Source organism: Eschrichtius robustus, chromosome 15 (assembly GCF_028021215.1).
Source record: "Eschrichtius robustus isolate mEscRob2 chromosome 15, mEscRob2.pri, whole genome shotgun sequence".
NCBI lineage: Eukaryota > Metazoa > Chordata > Mammalia > Artiodactyla > Eschrichtiidae > Eschrichtius > Eschrichtius robustus.
The window spans coordinates 87377673-87398135 of NC_090838.1; the positions used below are offsets into that span (position 1 = coordinate 87377673).

General features: G+C 42.0%; 1 protein-coding gene across 1 annotated transcript in view; it reads left to right on the forward strand.

Moving 5' to 3' along the window:
* VWA3B (von Willebrand factor A domain containing 3B) overlaps positions 1 to 20463 on the forward strand; it is a 205972-nt gene that overhangs the window by 168525 nt on the left and 16984 nt on the right. The window contains exons 21-22 of the mRNA XM_068564559.1: positions 2080 to 2284; positions 17727 to 17838. Of these exons, the coding sequence (XP_068420660.1) occupies positions 2080 to 2284; positions 17727 to 17838 (317 nt within the window). The remainder of the gene's footprint in view (positions 1 to 2079; positions 2285 to 17726; positions 17839 to 20463) is intronic.

Sequence of the window (20463 nt, forward strand, 5' to 3'; positions counted from 1 at the left end):
AGCTTTTGAAGCTCTCTAGTGAATTTTTCAGTTATTGTATTCTTTTTATATATATATCTTTATTGGAGTATAATTGCTTTACAATGTTGTGTTAGTTTCTGCTGTACAACAAAGTGAATCAGCTATATGTATACATATATCCCCGTATCCCCTCTTGAGCCTCCCTCCCACTCTCCCTATCCAACCCCATTAGGTCGTCACAAAGTACCAAGCAGATCTCCCTGTGCAATGCAGCAGCCTCCCACTAGCCATCCATTTTGCTCATTTATTGTATTCTTCAGATCCACAATTTCTGTTTGGTTCTTTTTATAGTCTCTATATCTGTTGATATTCTCATTTTGTTCATGCATCATTTTCCTGATTTCATTTAGTTGTCTGTATTCTCCTTGAGCTCATTGAGCATTTTTAAGACAGTTATTTTCAGTTGTTTGTCAGGTAATTCATAGATCTCCTTTCTTTAGGGTAGATTTCTGGAGATTATTTTGTTCCTTTGATTGGGCCATCTTTCTCTGTTTCTTTGTATGCCTTAGTATCTTTAGGCAATATTTGGGCATTTGATAAAACAAACATTCCTCCCAGTCTTTACAGATGGCTTCTTACAGGGGAAGACCTTTACCAATCATTCTGGCTAGAGATTCTGGGACCCTCTCACACCTTTTCTGGGGATATGTCTTCTCTAGGCTTGTGCATGTCATCTCCCAGTTGAGGAGGTTTTGCCCGTTTTTTTTTCTCAGGAACCCGTAATCTCTTGCTCTCCCTGGTGTCTGTCTTTGGTACTGCAGTATCTTTGGTGCTGTAACCACCCATGAAATTTGCCTTTGTTCTCAGCTGCCCCAACCTGGCATCCAAAGTATACTGCCATTTTTATCAACATTCTGAGTCAAGTGAGACAGAAGCCAGTCTCTCAGGCAGCCCTACAAAAGACCAAAATGTTGGATACATGTTGAATAGGAGTTTTCTCCCAGTTGCTCTGCAGTGTGGCAGGGAAGGGGAGGGGCTTGGCCAGACAAAATGCAACACATTTTCCTACTCGCTTCAATGCCTACTCTTCTTGGCTTTGTGCTCCTGGAGGGCTGGTACGTTTTAACTGGTTTCTAGAATTCTCACAAAGGCAGTTTGGTCTTTATATGGTTAAGTCAGCATCTTTGTGGGGGAATGAGGGCCTGGGGTTTCTCATTTCACCATTTTGCTGACATCACACCAATGTAGTTTTTTTAGTAAGAATTTTTGCTGTCTTCTGTTGACAAGTTTGTTTGTGGATTGAGTCCTGTGACTGTACTGGTTTAACAGTGTGCTCTTCCAACACCCAACATCTAAAAAATGCCATGACGTTTTCAGCAAGAAGAGAATGACAATTATGAAATGTTTTTCCTCCCTCATGTCCCTAAATCAATCAATCCCTGTACCCTCTTCCATGAGTATCTGACTCAGAAGTACTGGGACTGGAAACAGAATCCAGGACTTGGGACCTCCACACCCCACTGGGTTCCCCTGGAATCACACAGCTTGTTCATCAGCTGATAGAAAGTTTGGCTTCTGTTCTTTGTGTACCAAAACAGTGAACCCAGAAAGTTTAGGCCTATTTAGGCTTATAAGAGGAGAGAAGATAAAAATAGATAAAATGAGCTAAGAGGAGAATTACTGCACTGAGACAAATATTTGGGTTTAGTGTTTCCTTTGTTTTCCAGAGTCACTGCTAGGCATAGTTGTGTGACATTTCTTTGAAACTCACTGTTGGTTCTGCCAAATGTTAGACCTAGGGAGAAAGGAATGGGTTCCAAATACACTGAAAAAATTGTTGAAAAAATAACTTATGTGTATCAAACTTCTATAAAATCAGATCACCAAATTAGGTAATGGGGAAAAGTGCCTACCATGACTCGGAGATGATTGTTTCTAACTTGTATAAACTACCAAAGCCCTAACGGGCCAGAAGGCATGGCTGTGATTCTGTCAACTGACACCTGACATCTGCTTTGACAGATGTTTCTCAGGGGAGGGTTTACAGAAAAACCATCTTTCCATATGTTTTCTATTATGATCACTTTATGTTTCTCTTTCTTCTTCTTCTTTTTTTAGGTTAGGTGCAAACAAACCAATGCGTTACTTAGAAAACAAGGCAGCTTTAAACAAGGCATTAGAACGGTTGAATTGGCCCATTTCATTGAAGGAGCTGTCAGTGCTGGAGAATGAAATCCTAGCTGGGAAAATGTACGTGCAGCAGGCCATGGAGCTCCAGGAGGGTGCCAAGAAGGAGAATCATGTGAGCAGGGCGCTTGAAGAGGTGTGTACCGTGGAGGTGTTTGTATTCCCTCCCTCCCTCCTATCCCAAGCCCTTGCCATCCCTGTGCTGGCCTCCCCTCTCTCCCACCTCCCACTGCACTGATCTCTAAGAGTTACAGCCAACCCACTTAAGGTCTCAGGACTTCTTTCAACAGAAAGGAAATGCCATTTGATTTTACTCTGGCCTTATTTTTTAAACAATACATGCTTTAATTGAAAAATAAAGCTAAACAGAAGTATCGTGTAGTGATTAAAAACCTGGACTTTGATATGAGCCAGACCAAAGTCCGGCCTCAGATCTGCCACCTAATCCCTGTGTGATCTTGGCCAGTGACTCTGTCTCTCTAAACCTTAGGGGTTTTTTTTTTAATCTGTAAAATAAGAGTGTTAATAGTATCTGCCTCATAGGCTTGTTATGGAAGTAAAATGAGCATTTAAAGTACTTAGTATTGAAAGCTCCCCCCATAAGTGTTTGCAATTATTATTACTAGTAAAACAGACCTTCTACAAGGAAAATTTATCTGGCAGCCATATTATTTATTAGCACTTTGTATCATTTACTTTTAATTGTTTTTCTTCCTTGAATAAATTTTACACATAATTGCAGTTAGAGTGTCCATAATCATTTTATGGTCTGCCTTTCACTTTAGCATTGTCTCATATATTTTCTGTGTTTTTGCTGAATCATCAGACTGATATTTTTTGTGGTTACATAATATTCCATGGTGTGTAAATACCCTGATTTGTTTAACTCTTCACTGGATGTTGGACATTTGAGGGTTTTTTCCAATTTTCTTCTCTTTCACATCATGTTTTAATGCTTCTATAGTGCATATAGTTGAACTATTTTGCTAGGGTAAATTCTTAGGTATGGGATTCTTGGACCAAAGGACATGAACGTTTGGGGGCTCTAAATACTTGCTGCCTGTGTAATATCCTCTTCCTGACTATAGTAGGGTGTGTGTAAACCGGGAACAGTTCATCCAGAATCTTACTGAGTTCTATATAATTTTCATATATTCACCATATGATAGTCTAAAATATATCCAAGGAAGTGACCTTTGAGATTCATCTTTTTTGATTTCAGTCTTTGCTAAGTGATACCAGCTTTGCCGGTTTTAAATTCCGTATTTGCTGTTCTAGATTCTTGTGTTTTATTTGCTTATTTTTATTTAATTTTATTTTTCCCCTGCAAATGGCTTTTTTTCCTTCAGTGTAGAAAGCTATTTCTTTTGTGCAGAGTGCAAAAGTTTTATCATATTTTTATTTATATTTGTTTTTATTTATTTTATTTATTTATATATATTGGGGGGGGGTGGTTGTTTTTATTCAAAGTGACCTCCTCAAAGAGTTGTTCAGTCTTTCCTTGGAAGGCGCCCAAGGCATCTGATGACCCCAAACATATGGCTGTCTATTGGCCTTCCTCACGTAGATGCCCTGTAAACACCAAGAATCAAGAAGACTGAAAATGAATTAACTCCCTCTCCCTGGAAATCTGCTCTTCGTTTCCTCATGCTTCTTCCTCTCTGTTCTTTCATTTATTCACTGAAATATGTATGAGTTCCTATGAGGTACCAAGCCCTATTCTAGGCACTAGAGGTACCTAAACACATGGACCAAGTCCCACTCTTATTCTGCTTGAGGTGAACAGATAGGTTCTAAATGATGGACTTTCGCATGTTGAGCTCTGGTGACATTACTGCCTAACAGCAGAATTTGCAAGCATTATTCTTTTATCTATACTTTATATTAAATGTTAAAATGGGAAGTGTTGCTAATGGAGTGAAAAGAAGCCTCTTGTGTTTCAGAACGTAGTGTAGTCTCCTGAATTTGTGGGAATCAAAAGCTCATTGTTCATGGGATATGAATTAATTGCTCTATTTCTTTATTCCCTTGTCCACAGAGTGGGAATTAAAATAATTTCCACAATTTCTTCATCCAGAAACATTTGTTCACTCCCTACCGTGGATCAGATTCTGTCCTTGGCACAGGTGGTCTCAGCCTGCCACAATCTTCTCTCTTTCCTTGGGGCCTCCCAAGGTGATACTATACATTGGACACAAAATAGGGGTTTGTTAACAGCAACGGAGACATGGACCCAGCCTAGTGGAGGAGACATACTGGCATAGAACATAACCTCTGTGAGAGCTGAGATCTTGTCCGGCCTTACTTGTAGCTGTATCCATAGCTACATCCACTGAGAATGATGCCTGGCACACAGTGGACACGCAAAAATATTTATTGAAGGAATGAAACCCAGATCCTTATAGCAGAGTATTATAAATATGACAACAGAGGCATAGCCATAGAACAACTGGAAGATGGGAAAAAGCGAACGATTCTGGCTGAGGGTTTGAGGGAGTCTTCATGGAGGGGATGATTGAATTTGGTCTGGAAGGATGTGTAGGAATTTGAGGGGGGGAGTGTGAGAAATGTTCTGAGTGAGAGAAACTGTTTGTGCAAAGGCAGGAAGGTGGAAAGAACATGGCATGTTCACCAGGGGCGTGGCAGGAGACAAGACGGGAAAGGGAAGATGGCCCCAGAATACAAGGAACTTGGAAATCTCTCCTAGGATCAGGAACCAAGCCTGTAGGAAATGGATACCAGCGAGGGATTTTCAGCAAGTGGAGGACATGAACAGATTTGTGTCTTGGAAAGATTATTTTGGCAGTAAGATGAGGCTTAATGTAGGGGGGAAGGACCAAAACCAGGTGCAGACTCCACTGAGAGGTGTTGAGTCCTTGAGTCAAGCCGGTACATTGGGGAGGGAATGGGTGAAAGAGATACCAGTTGGTGGAAAGTGAATGTGTGGGGTGAGCCAGAGGGCAACGTTGAGGATACCCACAAACGTCCCGTCTTGGACAACTGGGAGACAGAGGCACGGTTAACCACCACATCCGTGTCACCTCTGCTCCGCAGAGAGACAGCCCCTCTATACACCCTGTCATTCTCTAACCCCTTCCCACATTTTTGTTTTCTTCTCAGCACGTTTCACCACCTTACATTATGTACGTATTTGTTCATCATCTGTCTCCTCCACTGGAATGAGGGTGGGACTTGGTCCATTGTGTTCTAGGTATTCCTAGTGTTGCTGGAGTATTGCTTGGCACCTTGTAGGCACTCCCAGGTATTCGAATGAATACATGAATGAAAGAACAAGAGGAAGAGGTACCATGAGAGGCAGAGTGGATTTTCAGGGAAAGGTAACTCACTTTAGGTCCTCTTGATTCTTAGATGTCCACAGGGCATCCCGGCGAGAAAGGCCGATAGGCAGCCATGTGTTTGGAGCTTAGGAGAGAAGTCCATGTTAAAGAGATAGATTTGGAGGTCATTTGAGGTGCTGAGAAAGGAAGAGGAGACTGTGGAAAGGGCCAAGACGGGAAAGCTAGAGGAGCAGAAAGCCCAGGGTAGGGAGCTATGATGCCAGAGCCTGAGGAGGAGACATGGCAAGAGCCCTGGGTCTGGAGTCAGAGAGACCTGAATGCAAGTCTCAGCACTTCCAGATGTGGACCTTCCTTAGGCACTCTAAGCCTAGATCCCTCATCCTTAAATTAGAAAAATCACAGTAGCCACCTGCAAGATGGTTGTGAGACAATGCGCATAACATGCTCAGTACAGTGTGCCACGCTAAATGCTCAACAGGAAATGCCCTCAACACACCTTGCCCGTCATTGCTATTTCCATTGTTAAAATATTACTGAGGAAAGTCATACAGGATGATGTCTGAAAACCATTTGATTTTCAGGAGGGAGATCGTTAGTGATCTTAGCCAGAACAATTTCGGTGGCATTTTGGGAGTGGAAGCCAGTGTGCAGCGGATGGAGAAGTAGAGAGCAGTGGAGAAAGTAAATACAGGAAGTGCAGACTTTTTTGTTCAAGATCTTCCTAGAAAGCAAAGGAGAAAAAATGGAGGGAACTTGATGTGGGAGCCAGAGTGAGGAAGACATTGAGTTTGTGTAATGGTATTGATGAGTCCACTGCTGCCCCCTTTCTTGGTCAGGGGCTAAGGCTGTCCTTTTACTGCCCTGTCCCTACATAGGGTGACCAAAGCCCCCACTCTCAGTTCAGGAAAGCACCCATGTGCCCAGGACAATAGTCCATAGGTAATGAATGGGCGGGGAGGGGTTCATAGGTGGCAGCTCATCTACAGAGTTCTTTCCACTCTCAGCATGGCCCTCTGCAATGGAAGATTTTCTGTATTATTTTCTTAAAACAGTACTTCTCCTTACCATGTGTGATGTATTGTGTGGTATTTTTATTCCATTTTTATCATGCTCTGTTGAGTTGATTTCACGACCTGCTAACAAGTCTCGTCCTTCAGCGTGAAAAATGGTTCGGACCAAAGCTCAAGATTGCAAGGCCTTTTGAGATCCTGCGGTGAAAATCCATCACAGATGCAAGTCATTTTTATTGATTCATATAAAAAAAGTCTCACTTTAAATTTTTTTAACAGAGGCCAAAGATTTTGATCAATGACTGTAATTTGGAGAGGAAGAAACCTTCTGTTTTTCATTAAGACCCCCTAAAGTTTATTGATAACAAGTAACAAAAGGTGATAAAAGTTGGTCGGAATGGGATACCCAATCAGAAGTGCCCACGTGTGTTCAGAAGGGAGTGGTCACTATTTGATCCACGCCAGAATATGTTATGGAGTCTGGAGGTCTGTGGCTCTCTGATACTTTCCCCTGCAGTACACTGGCACCCAAAGTAGCTGCCGCATTGGTTCCTGAGTTTGGGACAGCTTCATGATTTTTCTGTTGGTGAGGATCAGAGGCGGGGAGAAGTGGCTATACATGCCAGCATCTGGCTAGAATGTGCCCTGCTTTTTCCACTCAGGCTTTCACTGGCAGTCCCTTGCTGGCCCCAGGATCAGACGTAGGGCAAGAATCATTATCCCACCTGCTCTGCCCAGCACCTTATACTGGGCACATTACATGATTAGTTGTCCCTCCCTATTTCTGTAATCCACTAGTTTTGTGGCATCCCTGGAGACAGGTGCTTGGCTTACTGACTACATAATGAAAGATCTTAATTCTGAAATTGTAAATTCCACTTGAAAGCTCCCTTCACCAGCACCCCTCTTGTTGCCATGATTGCAGAGTCCAACGTCATTGGCCAGTCCTGAGCCCTCAGAGCTGCAGTATGGTGGAAATCACCAAGGGCATCTGAGTTGTAATTAACCTTCCCTAATTTTCGCTGGGAGCTTGGTCTAGGGCAGCTCCAGCTATGTTGTCCTGCAGCATTTCCTTAGTAAATAAGGATTGTTCTCCAGAGCAAATCGCACAGAATCCAGGCCCAGAAAGATCCCGCGGGCTTTCTGCACCCAACCTTGGCTGCCTTGAAAAACTCGGAGGCAGAAAATCTTGTTAAATTCTAAGCAGCTCTAAACAACCCTAATAGAGGCCTTGGAAATGTACTTACACAGCTGGCTGCACGTGGTTACTTTTCCAAGTTGAGACTGGCAAGGAATGTGGAGTCTCTAGCTTTGAAGAGTGGCTAATGGAGTGCTCCACTCCATGGAAAACTGTCCAGGAGAAAGAGAGTGTTAGGAAAATGCACAGCAGGAGGGAGGATATGGGTGAGGCTGGGTGAGATGGGAATGGGAGAATGAAGGGACGAAAGAGACCACTTGGATTTGAAAACATTATATTGGGTTGTGACTTTGACACTACACAGGAGAACATTAGTTGGGGAGACTTAGAAATTTCTTTGAGTTGTATATAAAATGAAGTCAGAATAAGTAGCGTCATTTGTTATATTTGCTCCCAAATAATAATTGGACCAGTTTTCATTCTTGCATTGTAACCCATCCTTTTACAGCTCTCATTATTCGCTCTTTAAGGGGAGAATGGAGGCATCACACCTTAACCCTTTATGACTAGCCAGCCTTTCTCATTCCACAAGTAAAAACTTTAGTCTCTTCTGCTGATACTTGGGTCTGGTAGGAGGACTGACTCCTTAGTGACAGTGACACAGAAGATCCCCTGGTGCAAGGGTGGGGAATTAGCAGGTGTGGGTTGTGCATCAGTGATGCCATCACACAAAGAATGACACGTGCACATTCAGGCCAGTGCCTTGGTGATACATTAACATATGGAAACCAGACCCCCGATGGGTTCCTGAGAGATAATGGTAGGACATGTGGCCAGGGTGGGACTGAAATCCCAGAGAGAGTGAGGTGCCTGGGTGGGATGGGCGAGGAGGATGCCAAAGAGAAGATGCTGCCATGTCGTGATCGTGCCACAGTTAGCTGGGGATTTAAGGAGAGGGTCCTGCTCAGGAAGACCAGCCACTGAAGGAAATTCACAGAAGGGAAGAAAAACTCCCACCAACTCTAAATAGTATCCAGAAAGGTTTCTGTCTAGTATCCTGATGTTTAGGAGTGGGAAGGGGGGTATCAGCTCCAGGGACAAAAATCACTGCCAGATTGTCTTTTCATTCTAAAGCTGAAGACAACCATCTTGGCTGGAGATTTCAGCTGGGTGGGCCCTAGCACTCTTTTGCCACAAGGCTCATCTTTTTTCATTGGCATAAATTCTACCCTAAACAGGTTTGGGGATGGTCATTGACCTCCCAGTCTGAAGGAGGAGAACCGAATGTGGAGGGCTTATCAGGAGGGTCCAGGCAGGAAACAGAATCCCATTCAGTCACTCCAAGTGAAGAAACATTAATGAAGGGACTATTTGCAGAGGCAGAGGCAGGTCTAAGGCAGCCGAAAGGGGATTTCACCCCAGCACTGGCAATAGCAGGAAGTTGTCACCACCCCCAGACTTGAAGGGTGGAGGGAAATACTGCTACTGGAGCCTGTAAGAGCGAAGGCCGCTAGTCAGAGTAGGAGGTATTCCTAGAGAGACAAAGGGCAGGGAGGGAGCACAGAGCCAATACCCCAGTCTTCCTCCCCCTGCTGCCCTCTGACCTCTCGCCTCCCATTGGCTCAGCCTATTGGAAAGTCAGCCAACAAGAGAAATTGGGTCATGTTGTCCTTGGGGGTCAGCCTCCTGGGGCATGGAGCAGGGCAGGGCAGAGAACGGACCTGGGGGCAGGTGGATGGCCCAGAGTAACCAGCACAGAGATCTCTTGAAAAGTTTTCTTAAAGGCTCAGCATTTCTTTTTATGCCATCACCTCGTGTGAGGTATCTGTATACAACCACAGCAGACAGCTGGCGGTGGTCCACGCTCCAGGCAATGACACAGAAGTGGCTCCAGTGTATGGCCGTGGTGCATCTCTGGAGTAGCTGCCTGTAGATAAGTATGTCAGTAACATCCGAATTGCAGGCCACAGCGCTGCAGTAATTTTCAGGTTTAAATACTTAAAACATTTCAAGTTTTTCTCTCTTTGATTCTTCCCTAAAAGAGCAGCAAGGGAGTATTCCCTGAGAAGATGTTACAAGTGTGCTCTTCAAGCTAGGGAAATCGTTCGATTCAGCATCTAATGCATATTTATTAGGTTCCTTTGCTACTACCAAAAAAAAAAAAAAAAAAAAAAAAACGCCCAAAGTAAGTTCACCCTCCCACAGAAGCCCTTTGAGTTGCTATTGACTGAGATTTGACTGGAGATTTGACTGTCGGAGTGGTTTAGTCTTCTCCCTTGCCCAGTGCTGGGGGCCTGTCTGGGGGCCGTCTGGTAGTTCAGGGCCTCATCCTGTAATTGTTTCCTGTGCTTCCTAAGCAGCCCCTCACACAGCACAAGGAACCACACCGGGAAGAGAGGAAGGCCAACCAGCTCACCAGTCCCTGATCTGCTCAGGAAGCAGCCCCCGGAGAGGGGAAGTGGAAACCCGCACAGAAGTTTTGGGGACACGTGTTGCTCACGCTGTGTTTCCTAAAGTTGTGATGTTCCCTGAGGAGGAGGGGGAAACAGCTCGGAAAAAGCACGTCCCTGTGCTGCTTTGGATTTTAAAGCACAGCTAAGCGCCTGAGGCTTCTGAAAGGGGACGATAATTCTCTCTGCACGACCTCCTGGCCGCAGCTTCCGCCTTAAGCCTTGGGCTCACGCGCACGGTGTCCTCAGTGTCCCCGGGAGCCCAGCGCCGACCTGCTGTGCTTGTGAGAGATCTTGCAAGGAGTCTTAGCTTTGTCTTCAGACCGGAGGGGCTGAGGCACGAAATTCCACCTGGAGCTTCACTTCTTTGGCCTTATGGTTCGACTCCTGTTAAAATGCAAATAGCCTAGGAAGGAAAGCGCTCCAAGTCCTTTCAATTCTTTACCACAGGTCGGTCACTCTGCTGCCTAGAGAGGCTGGGCAGGAGTTTGCCACCCCTGATTTACGTTTTCCTGTAAGGTCTTTTTCTCATATTCTCTCCAGAACCCATTTCTAAAAGGGATGCAGACCCTGGATACTCTCGTGGTGGAGAAACCCCTCTAAATCTAAATGAAGGGAGAGATAGTGAAGGTCAGAAAATGCTCCAGGCTGGCTCTGTCCTCCTCACCAAGGTTTTAAAAAGAGTTGAATTATTCAGAGACAGTTTGCAAATATTCTGGTCTTATAATTAGGTATCCTAGCGAGGGGAAAGGTCAGAACATGCCTGACACTACGTGTATTACCTTGATTAGCACAGTCACAGACTTTACTTGGCTTTAAGGACAAAACATGGACAGACAAGCCATTGGAACTGCCACTAGTACAGTTTGGGGATTGGGTCCAGCAGAGTTCAGTGATTTGGGGCAGGAAAAAATATAGTGGTTTTATGACAAGATTTTGAGCCGAAGACTAGTTGTAGTTACATCATGGAAGTGCATTCTGTACCTGATGTGAAAACATGTTGTTTGTTAAATGGAAAATTCTAAAGCATCAAACATTTAGTAACTTTACTCCACCAATGCAAACCTGAGAGCATGACCTTGAAACTAAGTAATGAAATGAAAGGAGGGTAGACTATGTTGGATCCTGATCTACATCACTTGATAATTGAATCTGGCAAAGAAGTGAATTGGATTCTCTGAATTTTGGAGACAAGGCAAGATCAAATTATCCAGTGGACAGCATCCCTAACTGCCAGCATCATTGCCTATCTGACTTCCTCACTGAAGCTGGCATGCAGCTACTCCCAGGCACCTGAACCTAGAGATGGGTCAGCTTATTTATTTAGTGCTAGCATTTCTTGTTCTCTCATTCTCCATCCCCTCCGACTCTTGTCCTCCATAGATTTCTTTCTTTTTTTTGTAAAGAATGTTATTTTATTTTATTTATTTTATTTTTTTAATTCTTTTTTGGCCGCACCATGCAGCATGTGGGGTCTTAGTTCCCGGACCAGGGATCGAACCCGCACCCCCGGCATTGGAAGTGCAGAGTCTTAACCACTGGGCTGCCAGGGAAGTCCCCATAGATTTCATTTTAAAGCCCAGTAGCATGCTTGTATTGTGCACGTGCATAGGTGACTGATGGCAGGAAAGGAACAGGGCAGCTAATGTCCTCTAGTATGGGCTGTACGGGGTCTCTAAAGTCTTTGGCAAGACTCAAAAACAGCAGGATATCATCTTTCTGGAAAGGTGCTGTCAACTTTGTGGCTGAAGGGATGGTGTGCCTAGCTGCCCTGATCGATGTCCTTCCACCCTGGGAGACCAATGTTCTATTTCTGTGAATGAACCATTGTATTAACGCTGGCCCTGTAGGTTTGTTTCGCCACGGCTTCTCTGCTCTATCTGTGGTGTAGCTGAGTTGCCTCTGCAGGGATATGGAAGAATCACTGAGTGTACAGTGAACAGTTCCTTCCATAAAGCTACGTGCTGTGGAAACAGCCAGAAATGAATTCTTGCCAATAGTAGTAGCTGTTGGAAACAAGAGCAAAGTGAATGTGAGTATGCAAAGCCCTTTAGTAGCTGTAATGATTCTTTCAGGTAAACTCACAGATGTGTGAATGACTCGAATGGGGGGTGATACTTTCAAGCGATTTAAAAAGACAGTTTCTTAGGTGGCATTTTCAGTGTGTTAAAAATGAACACCGGCAGCCCTCTGTATCGCTTCCGTTCATTGCTGCTGCCCTTGCAGGGAAGGTCCTCACAGAGTGAGTGGTTTTCCTATATCAGATGAATTGGGAAGTGAGTGACAACTATGGGAAAAAAAAAAAAAAAAGAGCTCCCTGATGATTTCTGGCAACTGACTTCACAGATTTGTACATGTGAAACTGTAGAAAACAATCACATTGGTTAGCTTCTGGCTAGGATATTGAGAGAATCAGTATTTGGAATCTAGAGATAAAAGGGAGCTATTTAAATTATGTGATTATACTCATTTAGAATTTTGAAAAGAAATTTTAAATATATCTAGGCATAGGTTCTAATAAATGTCTGGTCTGTTGATGAAATCTAAAGGGGAGAAATGGCTTTCTGGAATCGATGTGGACATCTTTTGTAATAACAGGTTGTTACCGGTTTGGAGGTGATAAGACTGTCTGATGCCTCAGGGACCAATAGCACCTCCCTGGCTGATTGGTCTTTGATGTGAACACTGATGGTGTGAAGTAAGGTGGCTTTGGAAGTTCACTTTATGTACAGGTGAGGTATTTATGCAACAGCTGATTTAATTTGGCTTAGTCCAAATTCTCAAGATCCTAAATTCTATCAATAATGAGAATATACTGTACATGGAATCTTCCATCGAGGAACTGACTGTAGGAAACTGTGGTGTGGGCATCTCTTTGGAGTATTATGATGGAAAACACTGCTATTCATGTCACAGTTCTGGCCATTACATTTCCCTTATATTGTAAAAACTACATGCAAGGGTATCATGCTTGTGTTCCTGTCCGTGTACACACATAGCCTGACGGTTTCCCCTGCACTGCAGAAAGGCTAGTAAGGCCTAGACTCTCCTGGACAGATACGAGAGGATGTTAGAGATCATTTATTTTATCCGCTTATTTTGCACATGTAGAAACTGAAGCCCAGAAATGTTAATAGACTGCCCGAAGTCACACAGCCACCTGGACAGCACTCAGTCCCATTTCTCCTGTCCCCTGGTCCAGTCTCCTCCCTTTGAGGCCATTTCAGATGGGCAGGAGGTCATTCTGATTGCCCACGGGAAGGAGTGCTTAGGTTTCTCCTCTGGGTGAAGCCCAGGAACAGGCAGATGACATTCACCATCTACCAATGATGTTGGGCCATCCTCTTTGACGTATTGAGTACCTCGGTAAAAATAGAAATTCCATGAGAATAGAGGGTCCCCAGCAAAATTCAACTAGATGGGAACATCATAAACAAAAGGGTGGTGTTCATCTTACATTTTTGTCTGTGGCCACGTAGGCTACAAGCAACACAGGTCTGAAGACTTGATCATATCCCACCATCCTGCAAGAGACTTTAAGCCCTTAGTTCATCATTTCTTCCCTGAGGACCTAGCTCTAACTTTTCAGCTCCCAGGAAATAAAGCATACTCCCACTTCTTTTAGTGAACCTGAAAAGTATCACCAAACAGATACAAATGATAGATGGCTGCAAAATGCTCAGTTATATCAGGGCACCAGGGAAATGAGCTGCGGGTTTCAGGAGCCCAAACCATACTGAACATGAATCATGACCCAAGAGTAAGTGGTGTTCACACCACCTGAAGTTATTTAAATTTTTATTGTCAATTGCCTCATAAATTAGAGACTTGCTTAAGTGAAGGCCAGCAGATGAGCTCATAAAATATGCATCGAATACTTTATTGATGATATAGCTATAGCAGTGCAAAAAGATGGCATCAAAATGCATGTGAAAACAGTTTATATTGGCTTTGTATCATGGAGAAGAGGGGCACTTGATGGTCTGCAAAGATGAGAAGCTGGTGAATGATGTCACTGGGTGCTTTGATTGGGTTGGAGGACTAATTTCTTTGAGAAATCCAAAAATTAATAAGGGTCAAGAAAGGAAAAAAATGAAAAAAATCTGGGTGGGAAAACCCCCATTTTCTACAATATAGCAATTTGAAGAAAAAGGCCTATTTTGTTTACTTTTTGATTTAAGAGTAGATTCAGAAGCTTCTATGTTCATTCACTTCTTCAGCCCACTATCTGCAAAATACCATGAGCAGTTACACAGAGGAAACAAGAAATAGATGGCTGCCTATTTTAACCTTTTTTAAAAAGGCAGATGTATACAAATATAATTTTCACACCATAAAATTCGCCTATTTCAATTCAGTGATTTTTAGCAAAACTGACAGAGCTTCAACCACCACTACAATCCAGTTTCAGAACATTTCCATCACCCAGAAAAGATCCCTCATACCTATTTGGAGTCAGTCTCCATTTACACCTCAAGTCCCAGGTAACCACTAATCAATTTCTGTCTCTATAAATTTGTGTTTTCTGTAAGTTTCATATATAAATGGCTGAGTAATATTCCATTGCATTGATATACCACAATTTGTTTACCCATTTCCCCAGTCCACTGACGTTTGGATTATTTCCACCTTTCCATTACTGTGAATAATGCTGATACGAACATTCACATAAAAATGTTTGTGTGATAAAAATTTCTATTTCTCTTGGCTAGATGTCTAATAGTGATATTTCCAGGGCATACAGTAAGTTTATGTTTAATTTTTAAAGAAACTGCCAAAAGCTTTTCCAAAGTGTCAAAAATCAATTGACCATAAATGTAAGAATTTATTTCTGGACTCTGAATACTGTTCCACTGATCATATGACTATCCTTAATTCAGGACCACACTTTCTTAATTACTGAAGCTTTAGAGTAAGTTTTGAAATTAAGAAGACTAAGTCTGCCAAATTTGTTCTTTTTCAAAATTATTTTGGCTCTTCTGGGTCATTTACATTTATGTGTAAATTTTAAGATCAGCATCTCAATTTTGGCAAAAAAAAAATTACTGGGATTTTGTTTGAGTTATGTAGAATCTATAGATCAGTTTGGTAAAAATGATTATTTTAACAATATCAAGTTTTCTCGTCCATGAACGTGATATTCAACTTCTTAGATCTTTCATTTCTCTCAGCAGTGTTTTGTAGTTTTCAGTATGAGCTTTTCATTTATTTTTGATAAATTTATTCCCTGGTCTGTTCTTTTTGATGCTATAAATGGAATTCTTTTCTTAAGTTTATTTTCAGACTGTTCATTATTAGTACATAGAGATACAATTTTTTCTTTTTTGTATATTTATCTTGCATCATGACATCTTGCAAAACTTGTTAACTCTAGTAGTGTTTGTGTGCTTTCCCCAGGGTTTTCCACATATAGGATTATATCATTTATGAAGAAAGACAACTTTACCCATTCCTTTCCAGTCTGGATGCCTTTATTTTTTTCTTGCCTGATTGCACTGGCTAGAACATCAAGTACAATGTTAAGTAGAAGTTGCAAGAGTGCCTGGCCTTGTTTCTGATCTTAAGGGGAAACCATCCCATATTTCACCATTAAGTGTCATGCTTGCTGTAGGCTTTTCACAGCAGCTTTTCATCAAGTTGAGGAAGTCTCCTTCTATTCCTGGTTTGTTGAGAGTCTTTATCATGAAAGGCTGTTGGATTTTGTCAGATGCTCCTTCTTCATGCATTAAGATAATAATATGGTTTTATTCTTTACTATATTAATTTGGAGTATTACATTAATTGTGGATCCATAATTATGGATGTTAAATTAGCTGTGCATTCCTTGGATAACTCCTACTTGGTCATTGTGTATAATTCTTCTCATATGTTGCTGGATTTTTTGCTGATATTTTCTTAAGAGATTTTTGCATCTATATTCATGAGGAATATAGGACTGTAGTGTTCTTTTTCTTGTGATGTCTTTGCCTGTTTTGGTATTGGGGTAATACTTGGCCTTCCATTTTCTAATATAAGTGACCTTCCTAGTAATTTCTGGTTTCCTAGGGTTCCTCTTTTCAGTCCCTCAGCCAGAAATCCAGGGTTTTATGTCCCTAACTCAGTCGCGTGCTTCCACATATTGTGCTTGCCTTTGGGACCAAACAGAGGTTAGATACATAGAGAGAACAGTGGGGGTTCACCCACCCTGTTGTAGCAAGAATATTCCACTCCTGCAGAGTTTTGGCTCCTCCAGGCTCGTATTGCCAACACTGCTGCCACTGTACAGAATTGCTTAGGGACTGAGGTCTGAGTGTGGAGGGAGAAAGGGGAGAAGGATTTCTGTATTCTCTCCAAGGGTTAGGAGTTCCTTTTTCCATTCCTCAAGCCAGAACTAGAGGGCTTCTTTTAGAGCTCTGTCTATACCCTGGCATCCACTTCTGTGTTCTCGGCTGTCTTGAGGTCAGACCAGGGAATACCAGAGGAAAGAAATGGTAAACACCCTACCAATTTGGTGGTACTTTGAATTCTTGTCTTCTTTTCCAACCCATTTGCTACCAATTGCTTTTCAGAATTCTTAAATAGATTTTACCTAGAAACCCAAACACTATATGTCTGTTTTTTATTTTGTTTTCTAGTAATTCATTTTCAATTTATTTTAAAAGATCGTTGGTCCTCAAATTGATTGGAAATCAAAAATAATGACTTTTCTGGATGATGGAATGATCAGTCATCAAGCATAGAAAATAGGACTTTAGATAGAATTGGACTTTACAGATCAAAAATGAAGCTACCAGTTTCTTCCTGTAGTGGACACAACAATCACATTCACTCAAAGCCTTGATTCATGTGGTAGCATTTGGAAATAACAGAGCAGTACTTTCCTTTGTTTTTTTCTGAAATTGCCTGGGGGTAAAATCTTCCCAGAGAGATTGTAACTGAGCTGGGCTTTGAAGGGGTTATCTGGAACAGGAAGGCCCTTGCTCAGTTTTAAATATCTTTTTTTCTCTGTTCTTCAGACTGGATGATTTCTGTTCATTTGTCTTCAGGTCTCTTTCCTCCATCGTATCAGTTCTGCTATTTAGCCCTTCCAGATATTGTTGGGTTTTTTTTTACTTCTAAAATTTCCATTTGGTTATTTTTTTATAGTTCCTTTTTCTCTGCTGAAAACAACTACCTTACTGTTCATTTCAAGAGTATTTACCTTTACCTCATGTACCATGATTATAACTGCTGATTTGCAGCTTAATCTGATTATTCCAACACCTGAGCCATCTAAATACTGTGATCTGTTGATTTCCTTTTACCTTGAGAATTGGTCATGTTTGCTTGTTTTTTTTGTATGTTGCATTTTGGATCGTGTATGCATATATTGAATATTATAGTTTAAAACTCTGGATCCTGTTTAAATTCTCTGGAAAAGGCTGCCTTTTTTTGTTTTGTTTTAACAAAGCTTGATTAGATTTAGACTGTAAATTCTGCCTCATTTTCTATGTGCAGTGTTTCCCATATCAGTTCAGTTTTAAAAGCCTGTTCCCAACAGCATAGAACAGAAAGCACTCCAGAGTGAGTATACAGTATATGCATGTCCTGTAATTCCTCAACAGTGTGGTTCTAAGTAAAGAATCACACGCTATCCTGTATCTGTGACTTTCACTGTATGCACTTACTTTTTCTATCAACTATTAATGGTTTTTTTTTTTAGCAACAGAAAATTCAAGGAACTCCAACAAAGAAAAACAAATCCAAAAAATTAGATCCACTCAAAGGCCAGAAGGTTATTGCAAGATGTGATGAAAATGGCTTTTATTTTCCAGGTAGGTATTTTATTTTGTAAGATTCCTTTGTTACCTTATATGATATTGGGAACCAGAAGTTCTCAAACTATGCTTTCCCTAGCACACTGACACTTCATGAGCTATGCTGAGGTATTCCACTTCTAAAATGAAATGATGAAGTTTCTCCCCATATTTGTGGGGAAGTAACAGCCAGAAAAACTTACTTTAATCTTTCATTTGTTTAGTAAAGTTTTCCTACATACCTACTATGTTCCACGTATGTAATATCCCTAAGGTGCTGGTCTAGCATAGTGAGCAGACCCCAGAAGAAAATCCTTGTTTTCATGAAGCTTACATGCAAGTAGAGGAGACAGACAAGCAACCAAATAAGTAAAATACGTAGTGCGTCAGATACAGGGCTATGAAGGGAAATGAAGCCACAAAGAGGGTTGAGCGTGTCAAAGGTGAAGCTCGCGATTCTAGATATGGTGGTCAAGGAAGAGCTTCCAGGGAAGGCAACATATTAATAAGGACTTTAAAAAGGAGCCATGAGATTATCTCAGGGAGAGTTCTAAACACAGGGAACAGCAGTACGAAGTCCTGAGGATGGAGTGCCCATGACACCCTCTTCCTTGAAGGAAGAGGCCAGTGTGACTGGACCTGAGAGGTTTGCCCAAGACTTTCTGGGGCATGTGATCCTGAAGGAATCAACCAGACGAAGTTAAGCAAGAGCTTCATGAATAATGAAAATGATATGTGTGAAGATCTAGAGGTGAAGAAAAACATTTTATGCTTGGAGAAATAAAATAGATTATGGCTGGAACCTAGAATGCAAAGGAAGGGTAGAAAGTAAGAAAGCTCTTCGGAGAGGTAAGTGTACAGCTGTTCATAAAGGGTTATGTTAAGAAGTTTGAACTTTATTGGGGAGTCACATTTAAAGCAGGAAGAAACACAGTCACACTTGAAGTTTTAAAAAGATCCCTCCCAGCGCTGTGTGAAGAGTATATACGGAGTGGATTAGGATGTCACTCGGGTCCCTGGCTTGGGTCATAAGGTAAAGGATGGTACCTATAGGAGATGGTGGTATGGACAGGAAGATAACGAGGTGTGTCTGGGACGTGACAAATTGTAGGTGCACCAAAAGACGCTAAAGTTGTCAGAGAAGCAATTGGAGATAATGGGTCCAGAGTCTGGAGGAGGAAATCTGTCGGGAGATGGAGATTTTTGACGCGTCAGCACAAAAGTCGTCATTGAAATCATGGTAAAGGCCTATTGGAAAGAGAGCTTAGAGAAAGAACCCTGAGGAAGAGCTGTCAAGCAGAAAGACTGTACCTCAAACTATAGCTGATCTTAACATAGGCATTATCTGCCAATCACCAGTTAAGTAATTCTTTATTAAACTCAATCTGCTTCTTAAGTGAGAAAAGTACTTCATCAGGAGTTTGGGTTTCCAGCAGGCATATGTGTAGAACTTATAACTAGGATATTTTATTTGAAATTTGGTAAATGTGCTTTGAAGTTGACTGGATAAGAGAAAAATGGATCCGGGCATTTGAGATGAGCTCCTAGGCTGAGGCATGAAACTCTTCTTTGCAAGAGCAGGGCCTGAGAACCTCCTGTTTCTCTGGGGCTTAGGTTTGCTGAGAGGTGATCATAGGAGGCCACCCCTGCTTGGTTTTCTGAATCTGAGCCACGGAGCAGGATCCAAGGCTAATTTAGCAGTTGAATGAAAACGCTGAAAAAGACAGGATTCCAAATGGCTGGACTAGGGCTTCAGGTCAGTTTGCCGGCCAGGGTCCCAGACAAAAATAATATCGCTCAAACGTTTCCCCCAACCATCCCTGTGTGATAAGGAAATGCAGAAGACCTACCGCTGCTGATCTGGGGGAGTAGAGGAAACAGGTAACACATAGCCACATGCAATACCTAAGACCATGCCAGCAATGATTATTGCCCTGGTTGTTTTTAAATATGCAGCTAGAAGCAGAGAGCACACAGTCCTAATACCTCCATGGGATTTGGCCATTTGGGAATTTTTAATCTGTGGCTCGGATAAGTCATTTGAAAGGTAATAAATATTTGAAGGGAATCCCCTGGCAGTCAGGTGGTAAGTCAGTCGGCACGTTCACTGCCAGGGCCCGGGTTCAGTCAGTCCCTGCCTGGTCAGGGAACTAAGATCCTGCAAGCCGCGTAGTGCGGCCAGAAAAAACAAAAAAGGTAATAACATAATAAACACTTGAATTTAGTCATATAATCAGTTATTTTGATTAGTGGCTAGTTAGTAAATATTGACTCAGCTGAATTAAATGATGATGCGACGGTTACGGAGGGACTTAGTTTCTGTTTCGCTCCCCACAGCCCCCTTTACACTCCCCTCCCCCCGACAAAGTCAATGTATCTTTTCTTTAACTGGGGACTTCAACTCTATTTTACCCTCATAGAGTTATTTTTTCATAAAAAACATAATTTTAAACTTCCAGAAAATTTGCAAGAATAATAGAGAACTCCTGTATACTTTTACCCAGATTTACCAATTTTTAACATTTTGTCACATTTATTTTACCAATCTATTATTTTATTTTTCCATTCTCTCTCTCTCTGTCTCCTTCCCTCTACCATAAGACACACATTATTTTTTCCTGAACTATTTGAGATTAGGTAACA